Below are 27,254 nucleotides of genomic sequence, written 5' to 3'. Positions count from 1 at the left end.
CAACAGCAGTTCACCAGGCTAAACAGTGGTTCAACTAAAATAAAGGCTAGTATGCTTCGCATCCTGGGCTTAAGCTTAGCTAAGCCACAGCCATTTTTAACCTCCGGTTAGCTTGAAAGGCTGTCTTTAAAAATATTTAAAATTATGGGGTTTTACGTGCCAAAACCACTGATTATGAGGCACGCCGTAGTGGAGGACTCCGGATATTTCGGCCACCTGGGGTTCTTTACCGTGCACCTAAATTTAAGTACACGGGTGTTTTCGCATTTAGCCCCCATCGAAATGCGGCCACCGTGGCCGGGATTCGACCCCGCGACCTCGTGCTCAGTAGCCCAACACCACTTTAAAAATATTCGATGCGGCTCACTGGGCAGGTCATACGTTCGCATGCACAGTGTAACTATATCTGCATTTTCGTCACTCAAATCCATGAGACCAATCAAAATAAGGCGATGGGCAGCATGGACTCTCTCAGCTTCCATGAAATACTTTGATTCGACGCCACAAAAGAGAAACTTAACCACAGCACCAAGCGGAACAGCCGCCGTGAACCTGGATGTTGTAGCCATCTTTATTTTATTTGGAGAGTGCTGCCAGCTCAAGTAGCAGTTTCTGGAGTTTCCAATCCCCATCCCCTGTCCCCTAAAAAAATCTGAGTCGCCGTTCTTTCCTTCAGTGGGAAAATACAATTCTCATGTACTTTGGAGAGCATGCCAGATAGCATGGAGGATGGAAAAAAGTGTGGATTGGGAAGAAACATGGATTGTCGGACATACGACAATCACCTGCCAGCTTTTTTTTTTTTTTTTTTGTAGGAAAGACGCATGCAAACGTAGCATTTCACAAAAGTACTTTCTAGTTTGTTTCACTTTATTTTCAATGAAGTAGGTTAAACAAGCCTTTGCCAAAAATAACTCATTAGGTGGACTGATATAAAAAAAAGGCACCCTCTGCGATCAGTGCACATGAAATGGTAAAGTCCACATGTATAGACTTCGAAGCTTCAAATAATGCGGTGCGAAATCGCAAAGTGCACCGTAACCATCCAACGCCACATCAGCACAAACTATGCAAAGTGCCCCTAGTACTGCTACTGCTTTAACAGAAGGCTACCACTGACCACTGTAAGGAAGGTACAGTGGTTGATGTAAATAACGAGACAGAAGAGTCAGCAGTGTGGGAGCCATCCAGAGTTCTTTTCTCCGTCGAAGGGCAAATGTGATCTGTACAAGGGCAGCCAACAAACTACAAGTAGCAGCTGGGAATAATAACAATGGCAACTGGGCAGCCCCACTGGCCTAGTACACCTCGGTATCACTGCTGAGCCTTGGCCAGCTTGTCCTTCAGCGACTGGGGCATCTCCGGGGGCGGGGGTCGTGGCAGGCGCAGCCACACCTTTACACCGTCATAGATGAACCACTGCAGCGCTGTAAGCGTACCAATCATGATGATACGCGGCGTCAGGCCTTTCCAGAGACCTGCAAATGTGGTGAAACACCAAAGCGTCGGTTAGCAGGTGCTTGTGGTGGAGCGTACTTACTAATGCTACGTTTGGCTGATTCCGTAGCCTGCTCAGACGTGGTCTGCAACTATGAAGAGCCCTTTTGAGATTGGAGCGGCAAGTGCAGAGAAAGCACAGGTGCCGAAGCAAAACATTGAGCTACTCCCAAAGCAATTGGAGCAGCCACATGACCGAAATTATTTTGAATTTCAGTTGCACTCCCAGCTTGACGGGATGAAGCAAACGTATTCCCAGCACTTGATTTTGACCAGCTGAATCTAAAGCGTACCCACCAGAGCACACTAAATATACCAGTTGAATGTACCATTAATGTGCGTTTGCATAAGGTCAAAAAGCAAGAACACCAGATTCAACAAGCCCAATCAGCCCTACACGACAGGATACATGCGGCTGCTTTAAGTACATGTGGCTTGGTACAAGTTTGTAGAGGCCACAAATATGGAGTGGCAGCACAGTACAGTGCTGCCCTGCCAGCTCGTCCCGTTTCCTCACTGCTTTGCTCCTACAACAGTGTCATGCGAAGGCAACATAAGCTGGCACACATACAAGTGTGCAGTCCTAGAGACATCTTTGCAAGCGATGCGAGGGTGATTGCATGTGAACAAGGCTGATTGCAAAGCACCATGGGATAGAGAACCTTAGAGGTTGGGGACAAATGATGGGGTCCGTGCCAGTAAGTTTGGATCCTGCTAGCGTTTGATGCTTTGCGAAAGGTATGCGTACATGACAGACAATGTTGCGATGACCACATACCAACAGATAAATGTCACTATATCACTGATTATATTATCAACAGCCATATTATCTGTGGTGCAAGTAGCACTGGTGTCATAATGTAATGGCTGAGATGCTGCCATTTCTTTCCACGAGACTCATACACCCCCCACAAAAGTCACGGTTATTTTCTTTGAAGGTAAGCTTTATTAGGCTCTTTCTCCCCCATTATGTGCAGATGACTGTCTGATCAAGCTAAGTAGACCAATCGCGGAGACAGTACAATCAAAGGTGGCAACGTGGTGCGCTGATCCTGATACCAGAGTGCAATGTGTTCTCACGAGCGTTATAATGCAGCTTCCCAACTACGGTGGCGCTCTAAAAACCCCATGTGGTAGAAAAGACAAACAAAAACGATAAAATAGTTTCTTTTAACCCATTAGATGGCGCTAGCTGTCCAGAAGAGCAGCAATTGGAAGATTGGTGGAAGTAGGGAAACGACAAACAGAGGCGAGCAAAAACAAAGTTTACATAAGGGGTTCAAAAGTTTGGGTATAGAAATACAAGTGTTTTTTTTTTCTTTCCTTCTTTTACTTTTTTAATATAGATAGGACATTAGGCTATATAATAAGAGCTTGCTGGTGCAACCCACCATCCCGTTCCAAAGAGGATGCTCATGGCATCCATCCATCCATGCTCGGAGAGCGGCAAAAATTAGAATTTGTAGTTGTCTATAATGTGCTACCAATGTGAATAGACGCGTTACAAAAGTGTTATTGTGAGCGGCCTGCACAGTGCGACCACCCGGTGCTGCAGATCCCAACCAGCTAAACAAAGAGATAGTATTGCTGTAACCAAGTGCAAAACATTCAACATTTAAAAAGATACGTTCCCGATTATGCTGCTGCCAAAAATTTACACAAGCAGGAAAGTAGAATACAGTCGCCGACCAATTTTCCGGACTCCAAAAATTCGGACATGCCCGATTATTCGGTCAGCTTCGCGGCACCGCCATTCTCCCCATAGACCATAATTTTTAACAACTGCCGAAAGTTCGGACACCTTGCAACCTCTCGTCCGATTTTTCGGACACTCCTTGAGCCAACTCGGTCGACAGCACCATGCACCGACTCTGACCGGTGCATGGTTCGACTCGCTGAACGCCATTTTTGTTTTGAATGGAGCTTCCTTGCTGCCCCACGAAGTGGCGCTACTGGAAATCCCCGCTCATCATCATTGTTTCTGCTTGGTTCGATAGAGTGGCTCTGCAGCAGTTCCGGTTTCAGCTTAGTAAGCCATGTCAAGACAATCCAGCAGCTGATTTGTTTGTTAGCGCAAGACGCTGCGAGGGCTGCGTTTTTCGTTTGAGCGACTGGTGTCGGCATGGTGGTGTTTGCTTTGTCTGCTGTGTCGAGGTTTCGGTAATCCAACGCGGCATACGTAAACATCGCGTCAAGTGTCTAATGGCGCCGACAGTGCCCGCGCAGACTTCGCTGGGGAATGCCGGCAAGCGGGTACCAGGAGGCCTAAGATTTGTCGCCTTCCGATGTGCTCCCTACTGACGCACAAAATGTTCTGCCGAGACCTGCGCAGTGGTTGCATTGCGATTCCGGACACTGTCTCATTTGACAGTTTCATAGGTACTGACACTGCTGTATTGACATGTGCAGAACTCGACGACGGCAAGATCATTCGTCAGGTTTCTGCTGCACCGCCGGACGATGACCGAGTCGGAAGATGACGCACCATGTGCTACGCTGCTGTCGCATGCGGAGCGTGTACAAGCAGTGACTGAGTTTTCCGCCGCTTATAGTGACCGTACGACCCCCTCCGAGATTCAGGCTTATCTGATTGCGCGTAAACGGAACAGTGTGCAACGGCGCATTCACGATTTCTTCCAAGCCTACTGCCGAGCCCGAATAAGTGCGTGGAGATAAAGGATTTCATTTTTTTTTCTTAATCTGCTTTTTCGGACACCTGTTTATGCGGACATTTTCGCAGTCCCCGTGAGGTCCGAATAAACGGTCGGCGACTGTACACTCGGTTGCTGCTATATTAGCTCTGTATTTGTCTGGTTGCGCTCTCTGCCACCAGGTGGCTGCACCCTACGGGTCGCTCACACTGCCTCCACCCATTTGGCAAAACAACCAGTCCACCAGCCTTTACTTTAATACTGGGACAAGCTTAAGCTACTATGGTAGTAATCCTCTGGCGTGAAGTCATGGCCGCGAATGCGTAGATACTGGCTCCAATAAAATATCGACAGCCTGGTGCGCTGCAGTCACTCTGCTTGGTTGCTGCATTGCAGAGGGACACAATGTCGCAGCTCGACATGTCACCCGTCAGTGTATTTGCAGCCTAGAATGCAACAAGGGCGATTCAAGGTCCTCGCGAGAAGAAACCCTCAAGACCAACACTGACTGTCCAGCTAGCATCAACACAGCTAGTTGTAACAGAAGCCGACGACCTTGCTGTGTGCCAGGAGTGCTTGAGTGTAGCGACAAATAGTGTATTCTCTGTTACATTTTTTTACAGAAACAAATTAACCAACATTCCAACTATTATGAACATTTGTTCACCATAAAGTTTAAAAAATTATCAGTCACGCAACGTGAGCAGCCAATTGGGTTGCTTGCACGATTGACGTCAAGCATGCCCGCTACGTAGATGGTGTTGAGGCAGATGAAAGTTCAGGGGAGCGGTGCCGCTGCAATTGGTAGCAATGCACATGTTTAAAACCTTACAATCAAACTACATGCCTTACGCAGAGTGTTTAAATGTGTCAATGATCAGAAGGACCTAACCTAACGACTCATCGCATTTGTGCTACAAAATCGTCAAAATCGTTCCAGGGTCCCTTTAAAAGCATGCCCCTCTAAATAGTGCTTCAAACTACAACATCGTGTCAATGTGAGACCCACAAAGTATGTCTCCAACGTGCGCAGCTGTAAACGCGCAAACTCACCGGCCATGCCGAGTTTCTTCGCAGCCTCAATAGCAGTGCTGCCCTTCTCCTGGTTCAGCTTGGACACTACAGTGTCAGCAGGGTGGGACACAATGGCACAGAACACACCGGCTGCAAGACAAGGTGTAAACGGAGGTCATCAAACAAGCCAAAGCAGTATGCAGTATATTTGGTGCTTCTTAGCAATGCATGTATTGAAGCTGCTATTAGGAGTGCTACAAGTACAGTAATATACCTCGTTAACTCAAAGCAGTAAAAACAGGAAAAAGATTCAAGATAAGCAGATTTTCAAGATAAGCAAAGTTGCGGAAACTGCAGTGAAAAGTAGAGTTCTTTACAAAGAATTCACCCCTACTGAACAGCCTTTCAACAAGGGCTTATAAAATGGCTCTTCGTAAACGTTTCAAAGAAAGAAAAAATCATACCAGAGATATCAACCAGCTCCAATTTTAGGCACTGCCATTTTATTCGGAGCATAAAAACTGTGCAAGGATGGTCTGCTTCGCGGTAGCACTTGGACCTAGAACATCCTTGACACCTTGAGCTCTTGGACATCCTTGAGCTGCTTCACACATTGCATAAGTGGATCGTTCCTGCTACTGCACTCAACTTTACTTTGCAGCAAGCGAAGCTCGTTTCTTGCTTCGGCTTCAGCGTTTCTTGCACCGTTTGTAGCCATCCCAGCGACTTCAGTGCCAGTAAATTCACCCGGTACAACCTGCCCGCACATCACATACTCCTGAATGCTCATGTCGCTTTCTGTGGCCCTGTTTGCGGTAAGTCCGTGCCGTGTGTGTTGCATATGCAAGCAATATGAGCATTTATGAGTATGCACTATACAGGCAGGATTTATAAGAACGTACGCGAAACGTGCATTCTTATTCTAAGTTACGTAGAATAAAAAATCTGTACCGCATGCATTGCATGCAATAAAATTGTGCATAGAATAGAATAAAGTTAATGCAGAAACTACACCTCCGATGGTAAATCACGTGCATTGCATAAAGCAAACAAAACAAACTGCATCAAGTGTGCTATTTTGCATAGCTTGCCCCTGCAAGCCCAGAGCTTGCCCCTGCAAGTCTCTTCCATCACATGACGTAACACAACATGGTTGCCTGACATGGTTGTTATGCTGCTAGGTTATGACTTGACATTCAGGGAGAACGCCCACTTTGTGGTAGGTGCGGCAGCCTCACGCTAAGCTTGTTAAACGTTCCGGCAGCGGAGTTTCTCTTCCGCTCTCAGACAAGATTTCGATACAGCCACAATATGGCCCAGAAATACTTCCACATAAAGGGCAATAAATACGTGGCATGTATGAGAAATGGTTCGGTGTCGCGGAAAATTTCGACTTGGCCAATTTTTCGATATGCGAGTTCAAGTTAACAAGGTATTATTGTACATTTACTAAGGCTGTAGGCTGGGCAGGTTGGCATAACATACTTGCAGACAGACAGCGCAATAACCCCAGAACATGTAAGAGGTGCTCACACACACACACACACACACACACACACACACACACACACACACCAAATGCTGTGTGTGTACGAGCCATCCGTGTTGTGTAGTTATTTGACTACCTGTTGGCAAGTGCACTATGAGTACAGTTGAACCTCAACATAACAAATTCATGTTCGGAACAAATTTCCGCAACAAATCTACAGCCGGACCATGCAACAGAATTGGGCAAACCAAACAAGGCCAAGCCATGCTTTCAGCAGAGACTAGCTCTGTGTGCTTTTCATTGATCGTGACAGTGATCAAAGAATGTTTTATGCCTAATGATGTCCAGAGGAGCACATTTGTGACCTTTTTGGCTGCTCATTCACACAGCATACAAGCAAAAAAAAAAAATCTGCTTTCCTGTAGCTGATACGATGTCACATACTGCATTCTCAGTTTTGTCACACCGCAGCAGTAGAACACTCATAAAAATGAAACATGGCCATAAATTTTATGATTACTTTGTTATATCCATGTTATATCAAGGTTTGACTGTAGTGCAACAGGCCTGATCTTTGCAAGTGTGACTTAAGTTTTCATGAATGGCTTACACTTGGCAAATAATTAATCCTGCTAAACAGCCAGCAAACATGTTGCAATGCACACATAATCCTTCCATTCGGCAGAAGTTACCTTGACTCTTAGCAGCAGGCCTTAAACAGCTTGGATTAATATGTTCTTTATACTATGTACTTACCTAGTGCCTTTGGCCACAGAAGCAAGAAACATACACGACTAATCATTGAAGATGCATGCACGGTGACCAGTTACCAAGAGGACTAAGGCCGCATTGTTACTGATAATAAGCAGTAGCAGATAATTCCCCAATATGCAAGGACTAGTCAGCGGCTGAATGCATTTAAAAAAGCATTCTATTCAGGATCCGCTACCATAAATGCTCGCTCAGCATGGGATTTGGACACCACCCTCTATGGATGTGTCACTTCCCCCGACGCTCTCTTTTCGTCCAAAGCGATCGTTTAAAAGCGAACAAGTTGTCGAACAAGTTGTGAGACCTATGGAAGTTGTTAGTGTGAACGGACCGCAAGAAAGTGGTTTTCCCGACTTGACTCGCTTGATTGACGAATACCCCGACAATTTACCAACTTTTCGCGGTGGCTCAAAATTCCCAGACTTTTCCAGTTTTCCCCATTGCTAGACACCATGGGCTTGCGAAGAGATTCTTACCAGTACCAACACTGGTTAACAAGCGAGCAGCTCTTTTCAGTGCCTAAAGGAACTGTTACAAGCAAGAGGGTGTTGCTGCTCCCTAAACATGTCGAGCAGCTATCCTTTCTTCACGACAACATTAAATAGAGAGTTTTAGAATAGGGGCCCCAAACGTTTTGGGGCCCCAAAGAAATAGCGTCGAAGCCACTGCGCATGCGCGAGACGCAAACTGCGTTTGGGTTTTGCGTTGGGAACGCTATTTCACCGATTTAGCGAGAGCTCAAATACAGTGAAATCTCGGTACAACGAACTTCAGGGGACCGCGGGAAAATGTTCGTTATTCTGAAAGGTCGTTATAGTGAAAGCCCAAAAATTAGCCACAACAATAGCATTTCAGTAACGCAAGCGTCCTACCTTTGAAACGGTACCTCCTTGAACTCGTTTCTCACACAATGCACACGTGATCGTCAGACAAGGCACATTTATTTGAAATAGTCCGTGATCGTCTTCTGACGGGTGCAGCACAGACTCTGCAGCACGAACGATTCCAGACCGTCCGCATTCTTATGCACGCCTTCGGTCGCTGTGCCGCTTTTGGCTATAAATATGCGGAGTTTTCGCAAGCAGTCCAACGCATCTGTGGCCGACACGGACTCGTCGCGGTCTTCGGGTGCTGCCGTAACGTGCAGCAAGATTCTTGCTGGTGCTTAAAGATTTTCTCCTTATCTTTGAGAATCGTGGCGATCGTCGACCGCGCCACTCCACGTTCTTTAGCCACGACGGATTGTTTCTTCCCGTCTTCTATCTCGCGAAGAATCTCTACTCTCTCGCTCAAAGAAAACTGCTTTCGCTTCTTCGCCGTGGTTAGAGTTGTTGAGCTCATGGCAATGCGAACGCCGGCACGCACTTCTAACACAATAATATAACCAGAAGAAAAACAAGACTGACAGGCCTGATACGGATGACAGCACGCGAACAACTGAGAAAACAAGCAAGAAAAACGTGATGCGTCGTCACCTCCGCAACAGGAAAAAAAAAAAAAGGCCCACTTCAGCGTTAATTACTACTTTTTTTTTTTCTTCTGCCGCACCGTCTCAGGTTTTACAAGCCCATGCTCCCCTCCTCTCCACTCACAAAACCTGGTGCGTCGTTGCCTCCACAACGGAGAAAGAAAAAAAAGTCTCCGCCCGCATCTTTCTCCTTCCGCGCCATCTCAGGTTTTTGGGGAAGCAAGTTGCAAGGCGGCCCGCTCTTCGCGCTGCGTCGTCTGCTAGCTTAGAGCTCCGACTGCCGTGACGGATACACTGAAATCTAAGAATCCTCGCATTTCGGGATATGAGTTCGTAGTACTGAGGTGTTGTTAAGATGACACGGAAATTAAATAACGATCGTTATTCTGAAATGTTCGTTATTCTGAAGTTCGTAGTAGTGAAATATTTTTACATTGAAACTATAAGCAGTCGGCACGGGATTTCATAAACGTTCGTTAATCTGAAATGTTCGTTAATGTGGTGTTCGCTGTAACGGGGTTTGACTGTAGCGTTCCCAAAAGCTTTGCGTCAACAAACATGGCGGCACCCATCGAAGCGACGGCTCTCACCTAGCACCAAACTGGGTTCGATTCGCGATAACGCGTTAAGTTCGCAAGCTGGGGGAAGTGACTGCAGTTATCGCTTTCTCTCAACTAGCGTATGTTATGAAGATTGATTCATTAGACGCCGCTGATTCCGAATTCGAGTGTGGATTTTATGGCTCGTAGGCCTAACACGGCTAAGCTTGGCTGGTGAAGGCACGTAAAGTTGGTTTTGTTGCTCAAAACTAAGCACAGCTAATTGTTTGCTGCTTGAAGAATAACCTCTAAATTGTAAGTAAACGGGAATACACGCAAGTAAAAATTACTACTCATATCATAAAATGGAATATTCTATTTAATTATTTTTAATCGTTTTTCTTAGACGCCGTAGTGGCGCTGTCAGCGCAAGACGCTATCCGCAAACGCAAAGCCCTATTCTAAAACTCTTCACTCCTGCGTGCCCCAACGCTAACACCCGCAAAGCTCTTTGGGGCCCCAAAATATTGGGGCCCCTATCCTAAAACTCGCTAATAACTGCAGTTATGGTACTGCCAAGCAAAAGCGTCACACTAGAGAATTTTGTTCACAAAGCATGTTTCCTGTACGTTATGTGCTGTGCGATAAGCTTGAGTTTTGCTTTCGTACCTCTGGTTGCTGGAAAAAGAAACTGAATTTTTGCAAAAGTAATGATATTTGTATTCGAAGAATGTTCTATTCGATTCACACTCGGTTTTCAATATTTGTATTCATTTCGAAATTGAAAATTTGATATTTACACACCCCAACCAAAATGCTTTTTTTTTTTTTTAAGAGCCGATACGTATGTCAAGGTGTGACTGTTCCATAATTTCCCATAAACCCAACATGCAACATTGTTCCGTACCAATATATCCAGCAACGAAGGTGACCACCAGTTGCTCTGGCTTGGAACACTGGTCCCGTGGCTTGGGCACCACATGCTTGTAGAGGAGCTCAACGGTGCGCTCGAAGCAGGCAAACTTCATCATAGTGTATGGGATCTGTCGCATCCACAGTGGGCTTATACCCTTATAGAACCTGAAATGTTGCAGTGCATTTGTGTCAGAAAGAACACTGTGATAACAGTGTGATGTAATAAACAGCAGCATTTAGAATAAACTTTAGTGCAAATGAAGCAATTCATTGCAACCGCAATAACATAATTGCGCACTTGGCAGCGCTGCCACGCAACTTCTTTGCATTCCAAATGCCACACACCGTAGTCAACGGTAAATCCCCATCGCATGCCAGCGCCGACCTCATGTCACGTTCAATAACACGAACGATTTACAATTTTTCTTCTATGCTGAGCACCCGGAGTTTCTCTATCTGAGCTTCGGCATGACGCAAGTCCTAGCTTGCATGACGCCACAACGCTCTCTGGCATGGCACCGAAATGATGTGGCTTCATGCGCAAATGCACAGGGCACTTGGAGGCAGTTGTTCTGATCTCTGAGGCTTGTCCTGCCGGGCCGCCCGATGGGGATGACGCACTGCTGTGATTGGGCGATGAAGAATGGAAACGCTACGTGTTAACCAGTATGTACGCATTAAACTGGTATGGTTTATGCGGATACAAAATGCATTATGTTCAATGGCTGCCGAGTCGGGGGTTTGACTTTACTACTTTTAAAACAAAACTACTGTTTAAGCAGGTACAGTTTAACGAGGTTTTATGGTACTTCCCATAATTCCCCTGCTCATACAACCACTCCCATTGCAGCTCCCGTAAACACTAGCGCCTTAGTTCCCTCCAGCAATTACCGTATTTACCTGCATAATGATCGCACTGGCGTAATGATCGCACCCATGAATTTTTCCAAAATTCTATTTTCTTTTCTTTCTCATGTAATGATCATACCCTGAACTTGCCGCAGCGACATGTCGTGCGCCAACTCTAGCTAATGACGATCATGCTTGCCATCTGTCGAATGCTACGTGAACGACTCTTGACATACCAAGAGGTCGGCAGGCACCAAACATTCAGACGCTCCATTTCATTCTTTTCGTCACTTTCCACACTTCCCACGAAAAAAAAAAAGCTACAACCAAATTTGCCTTGGCTTTCTTTATAATGGTTGTGGTCAACAACAAAAAAGGGCGCCTTTCGATTCCTCTCGTCTGCACTCGTGGGCACGCAACAAATTGTGAGCGGCAACGATAGTAGCCACGTTCACACTGATACGTTAGAAGTGTACCGTATTCCTATGCTGATGCTTGCAACACAGCTAAGATATTCACCCTCCCTTAGCTGAAACGTGCCGTATTAGGATAGTAGTGAAGACAAACGCCGCACGTTTCGCAGCATGCCCGCCGTGTGTTTCTATGTCACTGGCAAGTAAGTGCACCCATCTCTGTTTTTGTCCCGTCAAAGTGGACATGGCTACGCTACTGCCACAGAATTGCCGATATTATTAATTACCGATGCCGAAGAAACTGTTTCAATGCATGTAATGTACTCACAAGAAGAAAAAAAAATCGCATTCGGCGCAATCGGCTTGCTCTGCCGGCTTGCCATTTTTGTTTTGGTGTCCCGCATACAGCAGCAGCCCCCCCATCTGTTGACCTGTTATCTCACAGCAAATGCGGGAGGAAATATTTTGTTTTTCATTTCACGGCAAATTTAACCAGCATAATGATCGCACCCCTGAAAATGCGTCAATTTTTTTTTACAAAAAAGTGTGATCATTATGCGAGTAAATATGGTATTGTATAAAACTCTATGGTACTAGCTATGCATACGGTGAAATGCAACATCCGTACATGCCACATGGTCACACTTTACACTTTCCAGATGGTGTCGTTTACATGGTATTGCGTCTTCACATAGTTCAGGTGTCTGCCTTAAGCAAGACAGTTGTGTCCACGGCAACAAATGTGAAAAATAAGCGAAAAGCAACAAACATGGCACTTTGGAGGTGGCTTGAGCCACCTTTTTGTCAGTAGTTTTCTCGGCATCAGCGTTTGTCTTGTGCGTGTCACTCTTATTATACGGTGCTTCGATGCTGCGTGGCGGTGGAGTCTATGGAATATAGCAACAGTGCATGTTATGCACCAACAGCGATGTTTTCATGGGTAGCTCATATGGTGAAAACTTATGAACTGATGGGTTGATGGGCGGAATGGTTAATTTTGGGGCTTTCACTATCCCAGTCTTTCAGAATGAACAATTTACCACGGTCCCCTGAAGATTGTTATATCATGATTTCACTGTATATGTGATATTGCCACAGCGTGCTTTCATTACATTGATTCCAGCAAGCAAACCCCTTTGAGCCTTTTTTTAATACGTTTCACATCAAGGAACATATTTGTGTGTGGTTAAGTACACAAGTGTTTTTTCAATTTTTCCACCACCACTGCTTCCAGGATTCGAACCCAAGACCTCACGCTCAGCAAGAGAATGCAGGTGGCTCAGTGGCTATGGTACAGTAAACCCTCGTTAACTCGAAGTTGTAAAATCCAGGAAAAATTTCGAGATAAGCAGAGTTTCGAGTTAAGCAAAGTGCCAAAAATTTCAGTGACCGGGTCACTGAAAGAGCCAGTAACAACCAGCACTGCTAACAAACGCCCCACAGCACGAGGGGAGCTTTTGCAAAAAACGCAGAATTCCCAGGAAAAAACTGAATTTTATTGTTTTGAAAAGAACTGGGTGATGCTTGCCTGCTTGGCGTTGGCATTCGGCGCGAGAAAAGCGTCCTCGAGCTGCTGAACACACCGCATGAGCCGTTGTTCGCCGCCGCTGCATTCAACTTTGTTGCGGAGCAAACGTAGCAGGTTTCTTGTTTCTGCAGTTGTCGGCACTTCTCGAGGTGGTTCTTGGTCAGCGTGATCACCGTCGTTCACTGCCAATTCAACAATGTCGGCGTCAGACAACATTCCGGTAACGGGCACGTCCGACTCGTAGAGCGCGTACTCTTCAAAAGTGAGTTCGCCGTCTTCGGCATCGCTGGTGCAGCCGGCAGCTTTGCGGACTTCGTCGCAAAGTTCATCGCAATCACTAAACTCGTCAGTGTCTGGCTCGAGCGATTCTCGCCGCGCGAAAATCCTGCGTGCGCGAAACAATTGGCAATCGTCAATGGACGCACTTGTCGCCAGGCTTCGGCGATCAGGTGGACTGCACCCAGCAAATCTATTTCGTACTTCTTACCACTGTCGTAAGAACACAAAATGCGGCGCAGCAGACTCTTCCTGTAGTACTTGCGAGCAACCTCAATGACTCCTTGGTCCATCGGCTGGAGCACGGACGTCATATTAGCAGGCAGGAACTCCAGCGTGACAGCCTCCAAGTTGTTGATTTTTCCGTGGCCGGGGCAGTTGTCCACGACGAACAACACTTTCCGGCCGTCCCTTGCCATTTTGCGGTCAAGAGCACGTACGTACTCTTCAAAGAGCGCTGCAGTCATCCAGGCCGTTTTATTGGCGCGGTAAGTCGCATCTCTCGAGAGCCGTGCATTTCGGAAGCACCTTGGATTGAGCGACTTACCGATAACAAGCAGCGGCAGTTTTTCATCGCCGGTGGAGTTGGCTCCGAAAAGTATCGTCACTCGGTCTTTGTGCTGCTTAGCGCCTGAGCACGCTTCTCCCTTCGGCGTGTATGTGCGGCTGGGCAGCATCTTATAGAACAGTGCTGCTTCGTCGAGGTTGAAAATGTCCTTGTCCGCGTAAGCCTTTTGCAGCTCAGCGAGGCGGTGGTTGCGCCAGGTGTCTGCAGCCCCTTCATCAACAGTGCCGCTTTCGCCGTGGATAGGCTTCGAGGCCACGTTATTTCTTTTTTTAAATCGTTCAAACCAGCCATTGCTGCAACTGAAGTCTGTGTGGCCCATCTGCAACGCCAGCGCGTCTGCCTTCTCCATCATCAATTGGGTTGTCACGGGAAGGTTGGCTGCCCTGACATTCCGGAGCCACAGCATGAGCGCTGCTTCGACGTCCGGGAATTTCGAGGCCCGAATCCGCTTCCGCTCACTGGAAAAACTTTGCTCGAAGCCATCGAAGACCTTCTGTCGATTTTTTACAACTGTCGAAAGCGTCGACAAGGGGATGCCGAATTCTTTGGCGATGCTTGTTTTGGATCTTCCCCCTTTCTCCACTTCCTTGATCAACGCGACTTTTTTCTCCAGCGTCAGAGACTTGCACTGCTTGGGGCGGGACATCGTCGTCGTCCGTTGACCACACACCACGCACACAACAAAAAAAAAATCGCAGTCAACGCGTCGTGCGCACAGCGCGACGAAACAAAGAACAGCAGAATCGCACACGCACAATAACGTTCGCACGTGCGAAATGCGGTGGCACGACTACCCGATAAAACCCATGAGCCCCCGCGCGCAAGCGGCGCACACCACGTGACTGCTTCCAAGGTTACTTGACGTGGTTGACCGAAAACGGCTGCATCCGCGGGAATTTTGTATTCGCCCTTAGATCGTGACCGCGTTCGGCACTTTAGTAGGAACCAAGCGCTCGCTCGGACCCTGTATCACCTTTAGGTAACGGCCTTTGCCTTCAGCCGTCCCGGTCAAAATTTCGAGATATCCGTATTACGCCCGAAAAATGCTTCGAGATAAACGGGTGCGAATATACATAACACCTATGGGTGGGGAAGGCGCGGCGTGGAAAACTTTCGACTTAACCGATATTTCGAGATAAGCGAGTTCGTGTTAACGAGGGTTAACTGTATTTACTGAACAGCCCAACAAGGCAGGACTGGTGCACCCTTACCCATTCAGCCCTTCATCCCTAAGGATCATGGGTGCCACCTTGCTGAGGTACGGGGGACAGCCAGGCTGGGTCTGGATGCGCACTTTGCAGGCCTCCATTGGGCACAAGGCAATGTCGGCGAAAAACTCTGCCGATGCACTGGCCGCGAGGTAGAGGGACGTCCGCCACAGGTAGGACAGTTCCTACAGATGGCGCATGCACGCTGGTTAGGTTCAAGTAATAGCCAAGGGGTATTGCTTACAGGGCATCTAGATCAGTATTCAGCAAAATGATCCAATCAACTAATAAACTGTGACCACTTTTAAGGGGACACTGAAATGCATGTCACTTTATTATTGACTAGCATTCCTTGAAAACTGCATTCTTTTGGGGGGAAAAGAGTGATTAGAAGGAAAGAAAATGTAGGCCACACATTTTTCAATTTCGTGCCAATACTTCGGCATTAGCATGCATGTGATATTGTGGATTTTAAAGTGTTTTCTCCTTTATTCGGTCAGTGCTCATAAAAAGTTTTTGGGCTATAGGATATTGTAATCTGTAATTTGGTCCTTCATTATGAAAAAAAAATAACAGCTGGACCTGAGCAACCACTCGGAATTCGCATCACCAAGCAGGTGAGAGAATATCAAGGCTATCTTCTGCCTGCATTTTTTTTTTTTGCATTTCTTGGTTTTACCATCACTCCTCTCACAATGAAAGTGAGAGAAACACTTTCTCTTTGCTATCGCATAATTTACTGATATAACCGGAACGAAATGAATACTAAAGAGAAACATCAGCAGATTACAGCTCCACAATTTATATACATACATATATTTTTTTTTAAGAACACACATAACTACCAAGAAGGCTTAGCGAGCCAGAAGAGACACAAAAACAAGACTGCCAGCAACACTGCCTTGAAGATCCTGTACCAGCTCTCTGTGACAAATTTCAACGGCATCTGTTTAGGCCTAGTTCATTGTTGACTGGTAAAAAGGGTGTACAGTATATCCTAAAGGATACGAAGACTGAGCTTAGCAAGTTTTAAGGACAATTACAGTACCACAACAGCCGAAATGCAAGAAAAAAAGCTTTAGAAGTTGGGACGACACACACCGACATGCAGCGTTCAAGTTACAATGTAGGATTCAAAGAATGGAATTAGGCTTTTTTTTTTCTAGTAATGAAGCTCTTTCCTTGCAATCAAACTGCAACAGCTTTCGATGAACACTGTCTAAACTGATTCAGTGTTTCTCATTAATATTCCTCTTTTGTAGTCCCTCTAATAAGCCTTGCTGCATATTAAACCTCCGATTCCAAGGTGACGTATAGCTTCACTTAGGAAAGGAACAAACTGACAACTAGGTCTTCATTGCACAAACTAGTGTAGGCAAAAGCAAAGACTCATTAAAACATGTTCAGTGCCTATTCACTGTGTCCTGTTTCTATTTGGCTATCATGCACAATGTAAGGACTGCTGTTTTTCATGTGCATTACACCAAACTGGCCTTAACTCTATTACATCGTCTTAGTTGCCAGTAGTGTCACATTAGTACTAATGTCATCTACCCTTCACATACTTATGCATTAGAGAAGACAAGTGTACATCTGATCTCATCCCATGCTTTTACAAAGCACCAGAAAATGAAGAGTTCCACTAATTTTCTGTTATATTCATTGAAGGGACTGGTCTTCCTAATAAGGCACTACTATAAAGCCAACTTCTGCTCGCACAAAACCTTTTCTTGGTGCAAATGCCTGAAAGATTTCATTACAAAAAGACATCAGTATTTCTGTATCAAGCTCGCTCATTCACCCAGACAGAAGGATTTCAATTTTTGCTTTTCTTCACATTTATGAACAAGGAGATCAAAAAAATACTGCAATGAACAAATGCAACACAGATGAAATTGAAAGCTTACAGGAGGCTGCCTACTAAATATCAGGTCAGATGCACTATCAAAGCCGTGCGTACAGCAAGAAAATGAGTGTTACCTCTCCAAGCATGTTGCTGTACAATATCTTGAACACTTCATAGAAGCCAAACTTGCCAAGCCCTTGCAAAGAATAGCCAATGGCTGTCGGTGCCCAGCCTCGGCCAAGACCTCTTGCACCTTCCTCTTTGATTGTTATACTGAACCCCTGAAATATGCCCTTGTATTTCCCTGGGTTGGTCTGCAAGTATAAAAGACACATCAAAGTATGAAAAGCTCTTATTCAGAAAATGACACAAATGCGAAACAAGGCACGAGAACGGAATTGAAACATGCGGGCCTTACCTGGATTCTGCATTTAACAAGATCCAGGGGGACAATGGCGGTATGGGTGATTCCGCAGCTGAGGATTCCTCCAAACCCGCAGAGGGCGTAGTACTTCAGTGAGCCGAACTCGACGGGGTCTAGACAGCAAAAAGAGCCACGTCAAAGCACACAAAATTCGTCATCGATCGCTCTTTAGGAAACGCAGGCAGTCAAAACGTCTGCGCTGCGCCTTCGTATGCATAAACAAATCTAGAGGCTGTAATCTAGGTGCGACCACCAGGCTTCACGTAATATATATATGCTGCGCAACTAAGAGACACTTTTTTTTTTAATTCAAGAATTCTGTTAACGAAAAACGCTCGCAATGGAGTGCGTAGTACATTTCAAGCTTTAGCTATCCATCTGTCAAGTTTTCATACATTTGCTTGCAGAAACATTTGGGGTACTGAGAACAGCGCATGAACACGCAAGCAAAACTAGGGTCGATTTCGATGTTCTGAGCAACGCGGAGCTCTATCAAAGCATAAAACACACAAAGTTCTAACGTCGGAACTTTTCAAGAGTTTCGATGGTAATAAAGCCCACTTGTCATTCAAAGGGTCGCCCCCCCCCCGCCGGCTACCTGTCCTCTATAATTTCGGTACAAGGTCAAGCGGCATTCCGCAGTGATTTACTCCAAAATGACACAGTAAGACGTACAGGGCCAAACCTGCACACTACCACACAAAGTACTCAGCGAGGTTTGAGAAATCCCTGGTCAAGTGGAGCGTTCCTCACCGTCCGAGGCGCAAGCGCTGAAGGTCCTTGGGACCACAGTGGTTGCCACCGGCGTCGAGTCCATCGACGAGTCGCATCTCGCCGCAAACGGTCTCACGAACGGGCTCCTCTTCGCAGTTTCCAACAGTTGACTAAAATTGTTCATCTTGGTGAGCAGTAAAAGTCCAATGTAAAGCAGACCAAGGCGGGAGACGTATACAAGGGCAATTCGACTATGTACTTAAGCCCGACCTTACGCCGAACTTCTGCGAAAATGGCTGTCGACCGGAAAAGAGGACACGTGATGTACTTTTTTTGTGTTGCCAGCCGTCGTCTGGTACTTGGTTCCCGCCAGAAACAGCATATAGAAACACTGATTCTGCGCGATCCCCAAAGGCGCTTCTTTATAGTCTTTAAAAAAAACGTTTAATTCAGAATTAAAAGTTCACAAAATGTGGATGTCAAATAATATTTCATTTTCATGCGAGAAAACGTAAGTCATGCTTCATTATTTAATTAGTTAATGCCTGATGTTCATTTGTGCTCCTAAAGCATCACCAAACCTTAAACTTATCTTCTTGTCCAGCATATCGAAGAGCCGACGCGTCAGTGTACGACATGGTGTACGAGCTTGTTTTAGTTTCTTATTGTACTATCTCATATGTTACTGACGTACCGGCAGGCTACCGAGGCTACGTTAACAGCCACCCGCTTCACAGCAGCCGTCAGCCGCTAGATGGGCGGCTGTAGAGGTTCCTTTACATCAGTGCAGTTGTAGGGGGGTTGTTTACTTGTTGTGCTGTGGTGCATGCAGGGGCGTAGCGCTTTCCGTTTTCGTTTTTGTAAAATAATGCGGCTGGACTGAACGCGTCCCTCGATATCGAAACGAACGAACGATGGACAAGCTGAAGAGAGCGCTGAGCGGCGGCGAGGAGCGTGGCGACGAAGAGCAAGGCATCGTGACTCAGGTAAGACATCGCCGTGTCGGCATATGCGTGACACGATGAGAAACATACTGCAGTGTACGCAATGCGTTCGGGCTGTTTCAGATCGTGGACACCACTAGTCTGAGCTGGTCAACGCGGGTGAAGGGGTTCGCCATCTGTTTCGTTCTGGGCTTCGTCTTTTCGCTGGTGGGCTCTGTATTCATGGCGTTCCCGGGCGGACTGAGGATGTTCGGCGTGTTCTACACCTTGGGAAACCTGACAGCGCTAGGCAGCACGCTGTTTCTCATGGGGCCCGCCAACCAAGTCAAGAAGATGTTCGCGCCCACGCGGGCCATCGCCACCTGCGTCATGTTGGTAAGTAGCCCCTGTCAAGAGCCATTGTCATTATAGCTAGGGACTCGAGGCTTTCATTAAGAGCTGACAGATGGCAGAATCAACTTGGATGTACTGGTGCAGAGTTGTGTGATTTGACGAGCAGCACATGACGGCTAACGAAGAAGCGCGCCGTGCATTGTGAAGGCGCCTTGACAAGTACACCTGTTCAAAAATGAAACGTAACAAGTAGCGCGCCAGGAAAAGCGCAGGACACTGGCAAAGACACTTCTTGATTTTGATAAAAGCGTGGAACTGACGGCGTACTCACACCGTTGACTGTTTTTTGCAGGCATGCCTGGTTCTCACACTCATGGCGGCATTTTGGGTGAGACACAATTTGATCTTATACCCGTTTTCACCTTGATCTGCTTGTGAAGTGGTTCACGCGATAAATACGATACTTTATCGCGCAACTATGTGTGCTTGTATTGAATTGATTATGTTCCGTTCCGTTTACGTACGCCAGAGTATTTACGGAGATCAGCACGCTAACGGCATTCCTACCACATTTTATCTTTACCGTACACCCTTTTAATCGCACACTCTTTTGACCGTGTACCCTTTTAACCGTGCGCCTTTTTTTAAACCCTTGACACTCGGGACACTTTCAACCACGATCGAGCCTTTGCACAATTTGCTGAAGGGAGCCAATTGCGATAGAGAAATTCGATCGCTTTCGAAAGTGCCCCTTATGAGCTGGGTAAACATCATATTGTGTTCGTCTTTTATTTCATTTTACTTTCTTTTTTTTATCTTCAAGCAGACATGGTGCTCTGGTAATTATGAGAAGCTAACTTGTGGTCACCCTCTTGTTAAAGCAGGCACAATGTCAACGCTTGCAATGAAAGTGTACAAAAACTTGCCCTCAACCATTAGTAATTGCATAATTATATAACCAGCATTAGACATTCTTTTGTTATTAGTAGACACCATTCATTTGCAGAGCATAACAGTTCCTAACTTAAGTTCATTACAAAAATATAACCTCAACTGAAACTTAACAGGCGGAGCATCTTATGGATGGATGGATGGATGGATGGATGGCGGCTATACCCTTTGTAACGGGCGGCGGCTGGCGCCACCTAGCCTTTTGTCCCCCCCTCCTATTTTATTATTATTCTTTTTTTTTGCCCAACCTAGTTTTTACTCCCCTCCCCCCCCCCCCCAAGATAACTATCTAAAACAGTAGAGGAAACATTTTGTCCCCGATTTATGTTATTATCTATCCCTTGACTTCCTCCACCAATCCTCTAGCCTCCCCTTCGTTACTGCCACTCTTTTCTCATCTATTTGCCCTCGTTCCCCGGGAAAACCTAATGCCCCTTCCATATCTGCCTCTGTTCCCTCTGCCTGGGTCGGGCGAAGGGCTGTGCATCTCAGCACTATATGTTCAGTGGTCTCCATTTCTGCTCCGCAAGCTGCGCACCGAAGGTCCACGTCTTCAAATTTATCCCTGTATGTTTTCGTCCTCAAAACCCCCGTCCTAGCCTCGAATAATAGTGAGCTGCCCCGCGAGTTATCAAATAAGAGCTCTCTCTTAATCTCCTGTTTTTGTGACCTATACATTGATAGCGATGGCTTTCCGAGCATTCTTTCTTCCCACATTTTTCTTTCCGTCTCCTTCACCTCCTTTCCCACACTAGAACCACTTTGGATCCCCTCCCTCGGCTGTAGGTATCTATTCCTCAGCTTCCTCGTTCGGAGTGTCCACTTTGTGTTCAAACTTTTCATGTATAGATATTTGTACACTTTTCCTGCCCACCTTTTTTCCTCCAGTGCTGAGAGTCTCTGTTCAAATTTTATTTTACTTATTGCCTCTCTACCTTCAAATGACGTCCATCCCATGTCCCCCTGCACTCCCTCATTAGGGGTGTTCCCGTGTGCTCCTAAGGCCAACCTGCCTACACTTCTCTGTCTCGTTTCCATGCATGCCTGAACTTCCGATTTCATACACAGTACTGAATTTCCGAATGTGAGGCCAGGTACCATAACCCCTTTCCATACGCCCCTAACCACCTCGTACCTATTATAGTTCCAAAGTGCCTTGTGTTTCATTACAGCCGAGTTCCTTTTCACTTTTTCAATCATGATTTTTTCCTGTTCTTCCAAGTACTTTTTGCCCTCGTTTAGCCATATGCCCAAATACTTGTATTTTTGAACATGATCAATCTTAGTGCTTTGTATTTCCAATGGCTCCCCCCTTTCTGCATTGTATACTATTACCCCAGACTTCTCTCTACTGAATAGGAGTCCCAATTTTTCTCCCTCCTCTCCACATATGCTCATTAGTTCCTGTAGTCCTTCTCGGGTGTCAGCAAGCAGTACTATATCATCTGCATACATCAGTCCGGCTAGTACTTGAACTACCTTCTGCCCTTCCAGCATATAGCTTATGTCGGTTCCTATTGTGCTCTGTTCTAGTCTCTTTTCCATTTGGCTCATGTCGCTTATCTCTGTGGTTGCCTCACAGAATTTTTCACAGAAAAATTTTCCGAGATGTGAGATGCTTGTTATGCTTGTTTCCAAATAGTAAAAGTGAAAATCGTAATTAAAGGTAACTGCGAGTTAACAGATTTTCAGTGTATTTTGCCATATTCTTTTGTGTTTACAAGTATTGACCAGGATTAATTAGTGACTCGTTTAGCTGATGAGTGGTGCATTGGTATATAAATGAGTAGTATGCTATGGAAGTAATATTGGCAGAGCTTGTAGTTGTCCAATTTTCTTATTAGGCAGCCTTTAAATAGCACTAAGCAGACAACGAGTGCGCCTGGTGGTCAGCATACATGACGGAAGTCCCAGCACTTCGCCTCCACTCAAATATTTCAGTTCACTGCAGGCAGTCGCAAGTAGCGCCCAGTCTCTTAGGTTTTTCCAAGGAATCATTTGTTGCAAGTCATGCATGAATTACGGCCAGTAATAACAGAGTCCCTTCTTCCCCCCCCTCCCCTCTTAATTGCAGTATTAACGTCTACTATTGCGAGCATCTTGTGACACGTCCACTCGTATTTCAAGCATAAGATTTTGCTTGGAGGCTGTTTTTTTGTATTCACACCACCTGAAAGTAGGCTTTTTATGTGGCTCAAGATTTAGTTAAAGTTGGCCTTGAAGACTGCCCAAGCCTGCAGCTAAATAAAAGTGTAACTCCATTTATAATTATCAATCTCACAGCCTACCTCATTGATAAAAAAGCCGATGTCTGTTCTGTCGTAGCAATACAAATCACCCAACCCTTTCCAAACTTGAGTATCAGTAACCCCTTGGGTGGGCACCCCGATGAAACCAAGCATGCAATCTCATTTAGCTGCATTGAAATTCAACCTCAGGCTGACAACGAAATCGTTAAAGTGTCCATTGTAGTCATTTCTGTAAAGGATACACAAATGGTCACAATAATTATTCAAGAGTCGACAATGCATGTTTATTTGGAACTTTCACATGAGGTGTGGTTGCCGAGTATGCAGTTGCAAGGAGTTTGCTAGATTGAAGTGACAACTTCCAAGAAATGATTGTGTGCTCAGTCTTTATTCTTATAACCTCCATGGGCACTCACTTGCCTTGCAGTGGAAAAATGCATTGCTGACGATCATCTTCTGCATAATCCAGTTTATAGCCATGACGTGGTACTCCCTGTCATACATCCCGTTTGCTCGGTAAGTACCACTTGAATGCTGCTTTCACATTTGACTATGCCGCAATGAAGCGTAAACTGAAGAAAAGAATATATGACATATTTAGATTCCAACATTCGCCATTGTAACTGTGTGCTTCAATCACAGATAGACTAGCGCAAATTTAGTGCTCATTTTTGTTGCAGTTTCAAGTAATTAGCTGAAGTGTTTTACTTTGTTTTTTCCAACTTTCAGTTCATGTTGGTGTTATATAACTTGAGGTGTTCAATCACTGCCTTCTTCAAAAGCACCTTGTAGTTCTACATGAATAGCTCTTGTCGTTTCTTTCAGCTTTCTATATTACCATTTGGCCCACCGTAGGTTACACCATAGAGTTCCTACAAAAATTACTAGGGGGAACTCTGTTGCTAGTGTCTATGGGAGCTGCAATGGGTGCGGTTGTACCAGCATGGGAATTATTGGAAGCACATAGATTTGCCTAAACTTCGTCCTTTCGGCTTCAAACGGCTTTGTGACTTTGTAGACTTGTCGTTTTCAACAGTATATCGCATAGTAAATAATTAAATAAACATCATTAAAATTGTCCGACGGCAGGATTCTAACACACAAGCCTGATATTGAAACCATTAACACGGACGCATGTATCGACACGCGAATGAAACGCCATTATGAATTTATTGCGGGCATGCCAGTGCCGTGAGACGCTTGGCGCATTTCAATTTGGTCACCTGGACAAGCTCAATCGTTGCAATTATTAGCAATTATGCGTGTTCCCGGCGTCTTCTGCACTTCGAAGAGCATAGATTGCGCTGAAATTTACGACAATAAGATTGATATAGCGTAATATGCAAAGCCACTAGAATGTCCGAATCCCATAATTCCCATGGTGGTGCAATGACTGCAGCGCCAGAGTTCCCTCTAATAATTTTTGTGGGAAGCTCTATGGGTTGCACCAAAAAGCTTGTTGCTGCCATTGTAGTTGCTTGATTTATCATTGTGAAGGTTGCTTAAATGTTTGTGTTGTGAACCACTAAGAGCAGCTATTAAGAACTTCAGTGCGAGCATATTTTTGTTAACCTGATATTGCATTCCACAAGGATTGGCTCTATGTTCAATATTATTAGCAGTATCATTGTAGCTGAAGTGATACTGAAGAGATGCCAGTGACTTCAATGTAACAGGACCAAGAAAGGTTTGATTGACAGAAGTAAACAGACCCATCCATTTTGTAAATAATCTCACTAGTGCTGTGAACTAAAAGGGCACACCAACAATAGCATATGCTATACTACCGTATAGACTCATGTTAGAGCCGCACTTTTCTTTCCCACAATATTGACGAGGTGCGTCCCTTGCATGGCACCTAACCTTTTGATCAAAATGGTGCTGGCACAGACGGCGACTTGTGCACACCCTGGATCCCCGCATGTACCATAACATTAGAGGTGAATGCATAGCGCACGAAAATTTGCCGATGCACGCACGCGTGATATCGGCGCACCAAACATATTTTCGGCTGCCAAGTCTATACAGTACATTGTTCTGCTCCAATTTGGAAAAGAATAGAAGGTTGAGGACCACAAAAGCAGTTTCACTGCCTTGGTTTGAGCTGTGCATAATGTTATCATGTTAACCTTCTATGGACAAATGTTACCCACAGGCAGCATACAAGAAAAAAAAAAAACATTTTCCTTACAGAGTTTTAGCATTAGTACGAAGTTGCTGGCTCAGTGTCTTTGGCCGATTTGTTGGTTTAGAGCAGGAACACAGGTCGAGAAAGTTAGCACGCAACTAGGAAGCTTAGTCAGAGGAGAAGGACCACTGCAAGATCTTCGGCTCTGGTGGTATCGCACACGTGACGTAAAGCAAATGAAATGTACACCTGTGGTTCACATATGACGAGAATGGTCTTTACAAATTCCAAACGAAGCCATAGGTGACTTGGGGTGAAGCTCACTTCATTTTCTGCCTGCTGGTTCACACCTATTGCTAAAGTTTACCTAAAATATTTGTTTTCATTGATTATGCTTATTCTCACTGTTCTTTGCTCATTTAGATTTAAAACAGACATTTAAAGTGCAAGAATTTCACCAGTAGCGATGACAAGACCAGTAGTCCTAGTACACACTCTCTTAAGAACATCGACTTGTCAGATTGTGTCTCAACTATTCACTCTGCATTGTCTCTCGCAGGGATGCTGTCAAGAAGTGCTTCCAATCGTGTATCAGCTGAACTAACGGGTGTCAAGTTGTGCCTTTCCTCTCAAGTTGTCACACATCCCTTGGGTTGTTGTTGTTTTGTGGAGTTGTTTGTGCACATTACCACAGTCATGATTGCAGAGACTTATTTTTGATATGTAACTGTTGTATTTCAGCCAGGATCACAGGGACTGTTGAATTTTCAGCCAGGAACGGAAAGACTCGTGTACTATTTCAATCAGGAATAAGTGTGTTGTGTGTTCAGAGAATAAATTTATTGTTGTGTGTGCCTACGTGGTGATAAAAAGCGGTTGAACGAGTTATTGCCAAAAATTTCTTTACACAGTGTCAAATATGGAATAGGACAGTTCAGTTCACACATGGATGGTCCTCAACATGCCAGGTTTCAATTATTGGAACTGGCTACTTCAGAGACTCGGCCACACGAAGCTCGTTTGTTAACCAAATGTTTGTCTTCAAGGTGTTGCGTGCACTTTTCCAAGTACAGTCGGCCACAAAGGTTTGCAAGGCATGGCTTCAATGACAAACATGAATTTCTACTCGGTTATGGCATGCGCCTACTAATTTAATGCACAACTCATTAGGTTGCAAGAGCTACTATGCACTTAGAATTTGAAGCTATGTTCCCAGGCTCTGCAAAAATTGATCTTTTCGCAAATATTGTGCCCGACTGAATTGTTCAGCACGCCCCCCCCCCCCCCCTCCATCTTCCCTGTATGCTCTGATAGGGAATATGATCTCCATAAATTTAACCACTCCAGTCAGGGCAGCAACTGACTATGCTCCAGCAGTTCCATGGTTACCAACATTACACTTGCTTCGAGCACGTTCATTCATGTCTTTCCTTGTGTTTCTGTTGCAAGTGTCTTGTCCTTGGGCAAGGGTCGCTAGCATTTGTAGATAAAGGCACAGTGGGAGGAGCCATGCTGCTGCCATCTCTGAACTCAAGATCTACGTGCCACACACCAATAAGAAATAGCGAGGAGTTGCAGAAATGTGACATGGCTCTGAAGATTAGGGCATTGAAGAGCTTAACACTTTTGCCACCTACTGACATTAATCTTGTTAACTCATGGCCCGACACTACAACTGCAAGGCACAAAACAAAAGCATTAATGGAGTTTCCAGTCTGCCTCAGGGCTGGATGAGCAACTGTAGCAATGCAATTGTGTAACACACACACATCCATTCCTTATCATTTGTCACTATGTTTGCACTCACCTTTCCTCTTCTTCAGTGCAGAGTAACAGGCTAAATTGTACCAGATCAGGCTGACCTTTCTGCATTCCCAGTAAATCAGTTATGGAAGGCAAGCTCTTAAATGAAGCACAAGAAAAAGGACTTTTTGGACTTAAGTTTGTCAAAACCACTTTCACTACGTATGGACGATAAGCAACATTTTTCTTTCAAGAGATGCACACACTGCACTTGTTCGAGTGCTGTAATTAAAATCTCTCTTGCCTGTGTGAAACAAAGGTTATATTCAAGACTCCAGACACCTACTGCGTTGCTTTTTACTGCAAACAGCAGTAAAAGCAGCCAGACTCTGGCTCCTTGATAAATTTTGAGACTTCCACATGATCTCGGGAACCCCATTTTTATGGAAAACAGAATTCCTGTTCCAAGCTGAAAATGGGAACCTCGTGCCAAGATGCTCACCCTTGATCTGATGAAGCTTGCATACAGGATATGCAAGACACAGTTGGCTAGGGAACCCTACATAAAGCTTTTTACTGCAGGGACACTATTTTTTGCACATTTGCTTCACGAACCTGCGAACATTGGACGATAGTTGCAATGCAATGCAAATGCCAGTGGAGCAAAGGAAGAGTGCATCTACTCAAATGTTGCAGTCACTGCATCTGGTGTGCTACACAAGGCAAGCCAGATGAG

At 45.3% G+C, this 27,254-nt stretch overlaps 2 protein-coding genes across 2 annotated transcripts; one reads left to right on the top strand and one right to left on the bottom strand.

Moving 5' to 3' along the window:
- Positions 1 to 1,175: 1,175 nt before the first annotated feature.
- Positions 1,176 to 18,488, bottom strand: Mpcp2 (Mitochondrial phosphate carrier protein 2). The gene is made up of 7 exons (XM_065437081.2): positions 18,210 to 18,488; positions 17,451 to 17,569; positions 17,167 to 17,346; positions 15,190 to 15,371; positions 10,337 to 10,509; positions 5,202 to 5,312; positions 1,176 to 1,478 (listed from the first exon to the last, which is right to left on the bottom strand). The coding sequence occupies exons 1-7, from the start codon at positions 18,352 to 18,354 to the stop codon at positions 1,315 to 1,317; spliced, it is 1,074 nt and encodes a 357-aa protein (XP_065293153.1). The 5' UTR covers positions 18,355 to 18,488; the 3' UTR covers positions 1,176 to 1,314.
- A 339-nt stretch (positions 18,489 to 18,827) lies between these two features.
- LOC135905940 (vesicle transport protein SFT2A) lies at positions 18,828 to 25,647 on the top strand. The gene is made up of 5 exons (XM_065437082.2): positions 18,828 to 19,156; positions 19,238 to 19,489; positions 19,800 to 19,835; positions 23,075 to 23,163; positions 25,335 to 25,647. Exons 1-5 carry the CDS (start codon positions 19,085 to 19,087, stop codon positions 25,372 to 25,374), a joined length of 489 nt encoding a protein of 162 aa, XP_065293154.1. The 5' UTR covers positions 18,828 to 19,084; the 3' UTR covers positions 25,375 to 25,647.
- The last annotated feature ends 1,607 nt before the right edge of the window (positions 25,648 to 27,254 follow it).

The sequence above is a fragment of the Dermacentor albipictus genome, chromosome 5, assembly GCF_038994185.2.
Source record: "Dermacentor albipictus isolate Rhodes 1998 colony chromosome 5, USDA_Dalb.pri_finalv2, whole genome shotgun sequence".
Classification (NCBI taxonomy): domain Eukaryota; kingdom Metazoa; phylum Arthropoda; class Arachnida; order Ixodida; family Ixodidae; genus Dermacentor; species Dermacentor albipictus.
The sequence above is the reverse complement of the archived record's forward strand: the minus strand, read 5'-3'. Positions and strand labels throughout refer to the sequence as shown.

Coding starts and splice junctions, on each gene's coding strand:
- LOC135905940 (XM_065437082.2), top strand. CDS start 19,085: ATGGACAAGCTGAAGAGAGCGCTGAGCGGCGGCGAGGAGCGTGGCGAC. Junction 19,836..23,074: donor CACTCATGGCGGCATTTTGG/GTGAGACACAAT, acceptor CTTGCCTTGCAG/TGGAAAAATGCATTGCTGAC. Junction 23,164..25,334: donor TCATACATCCCGTTTGCTCG/GTAAGTACCACT, acceptor TGTCTCTCGCAG/GGATGCTGTCAAGAAGTGCT.
- Mpcp2 (XM_065437081.2), bottom strand. CDS start 18,354: ATGAACAATTTTAGTCAACTGTTGGAAACTGCGAAGAGGAGCCCGTTC. Junction 17,347..17,450: donor TTGTTAAATGCAGAATCCAG/GTAAGGCCCGCA, acceptor TTATACTTGCAG/ACCAACCCAGGGAAATACAA. Junction 1,479..5,201: donor GAAGAAACTCGGCATGGCCG/GTGAGTTTGCGC, acceptor CCACATTTGCAG/GTCTCTGGAAAGGCCTGACG.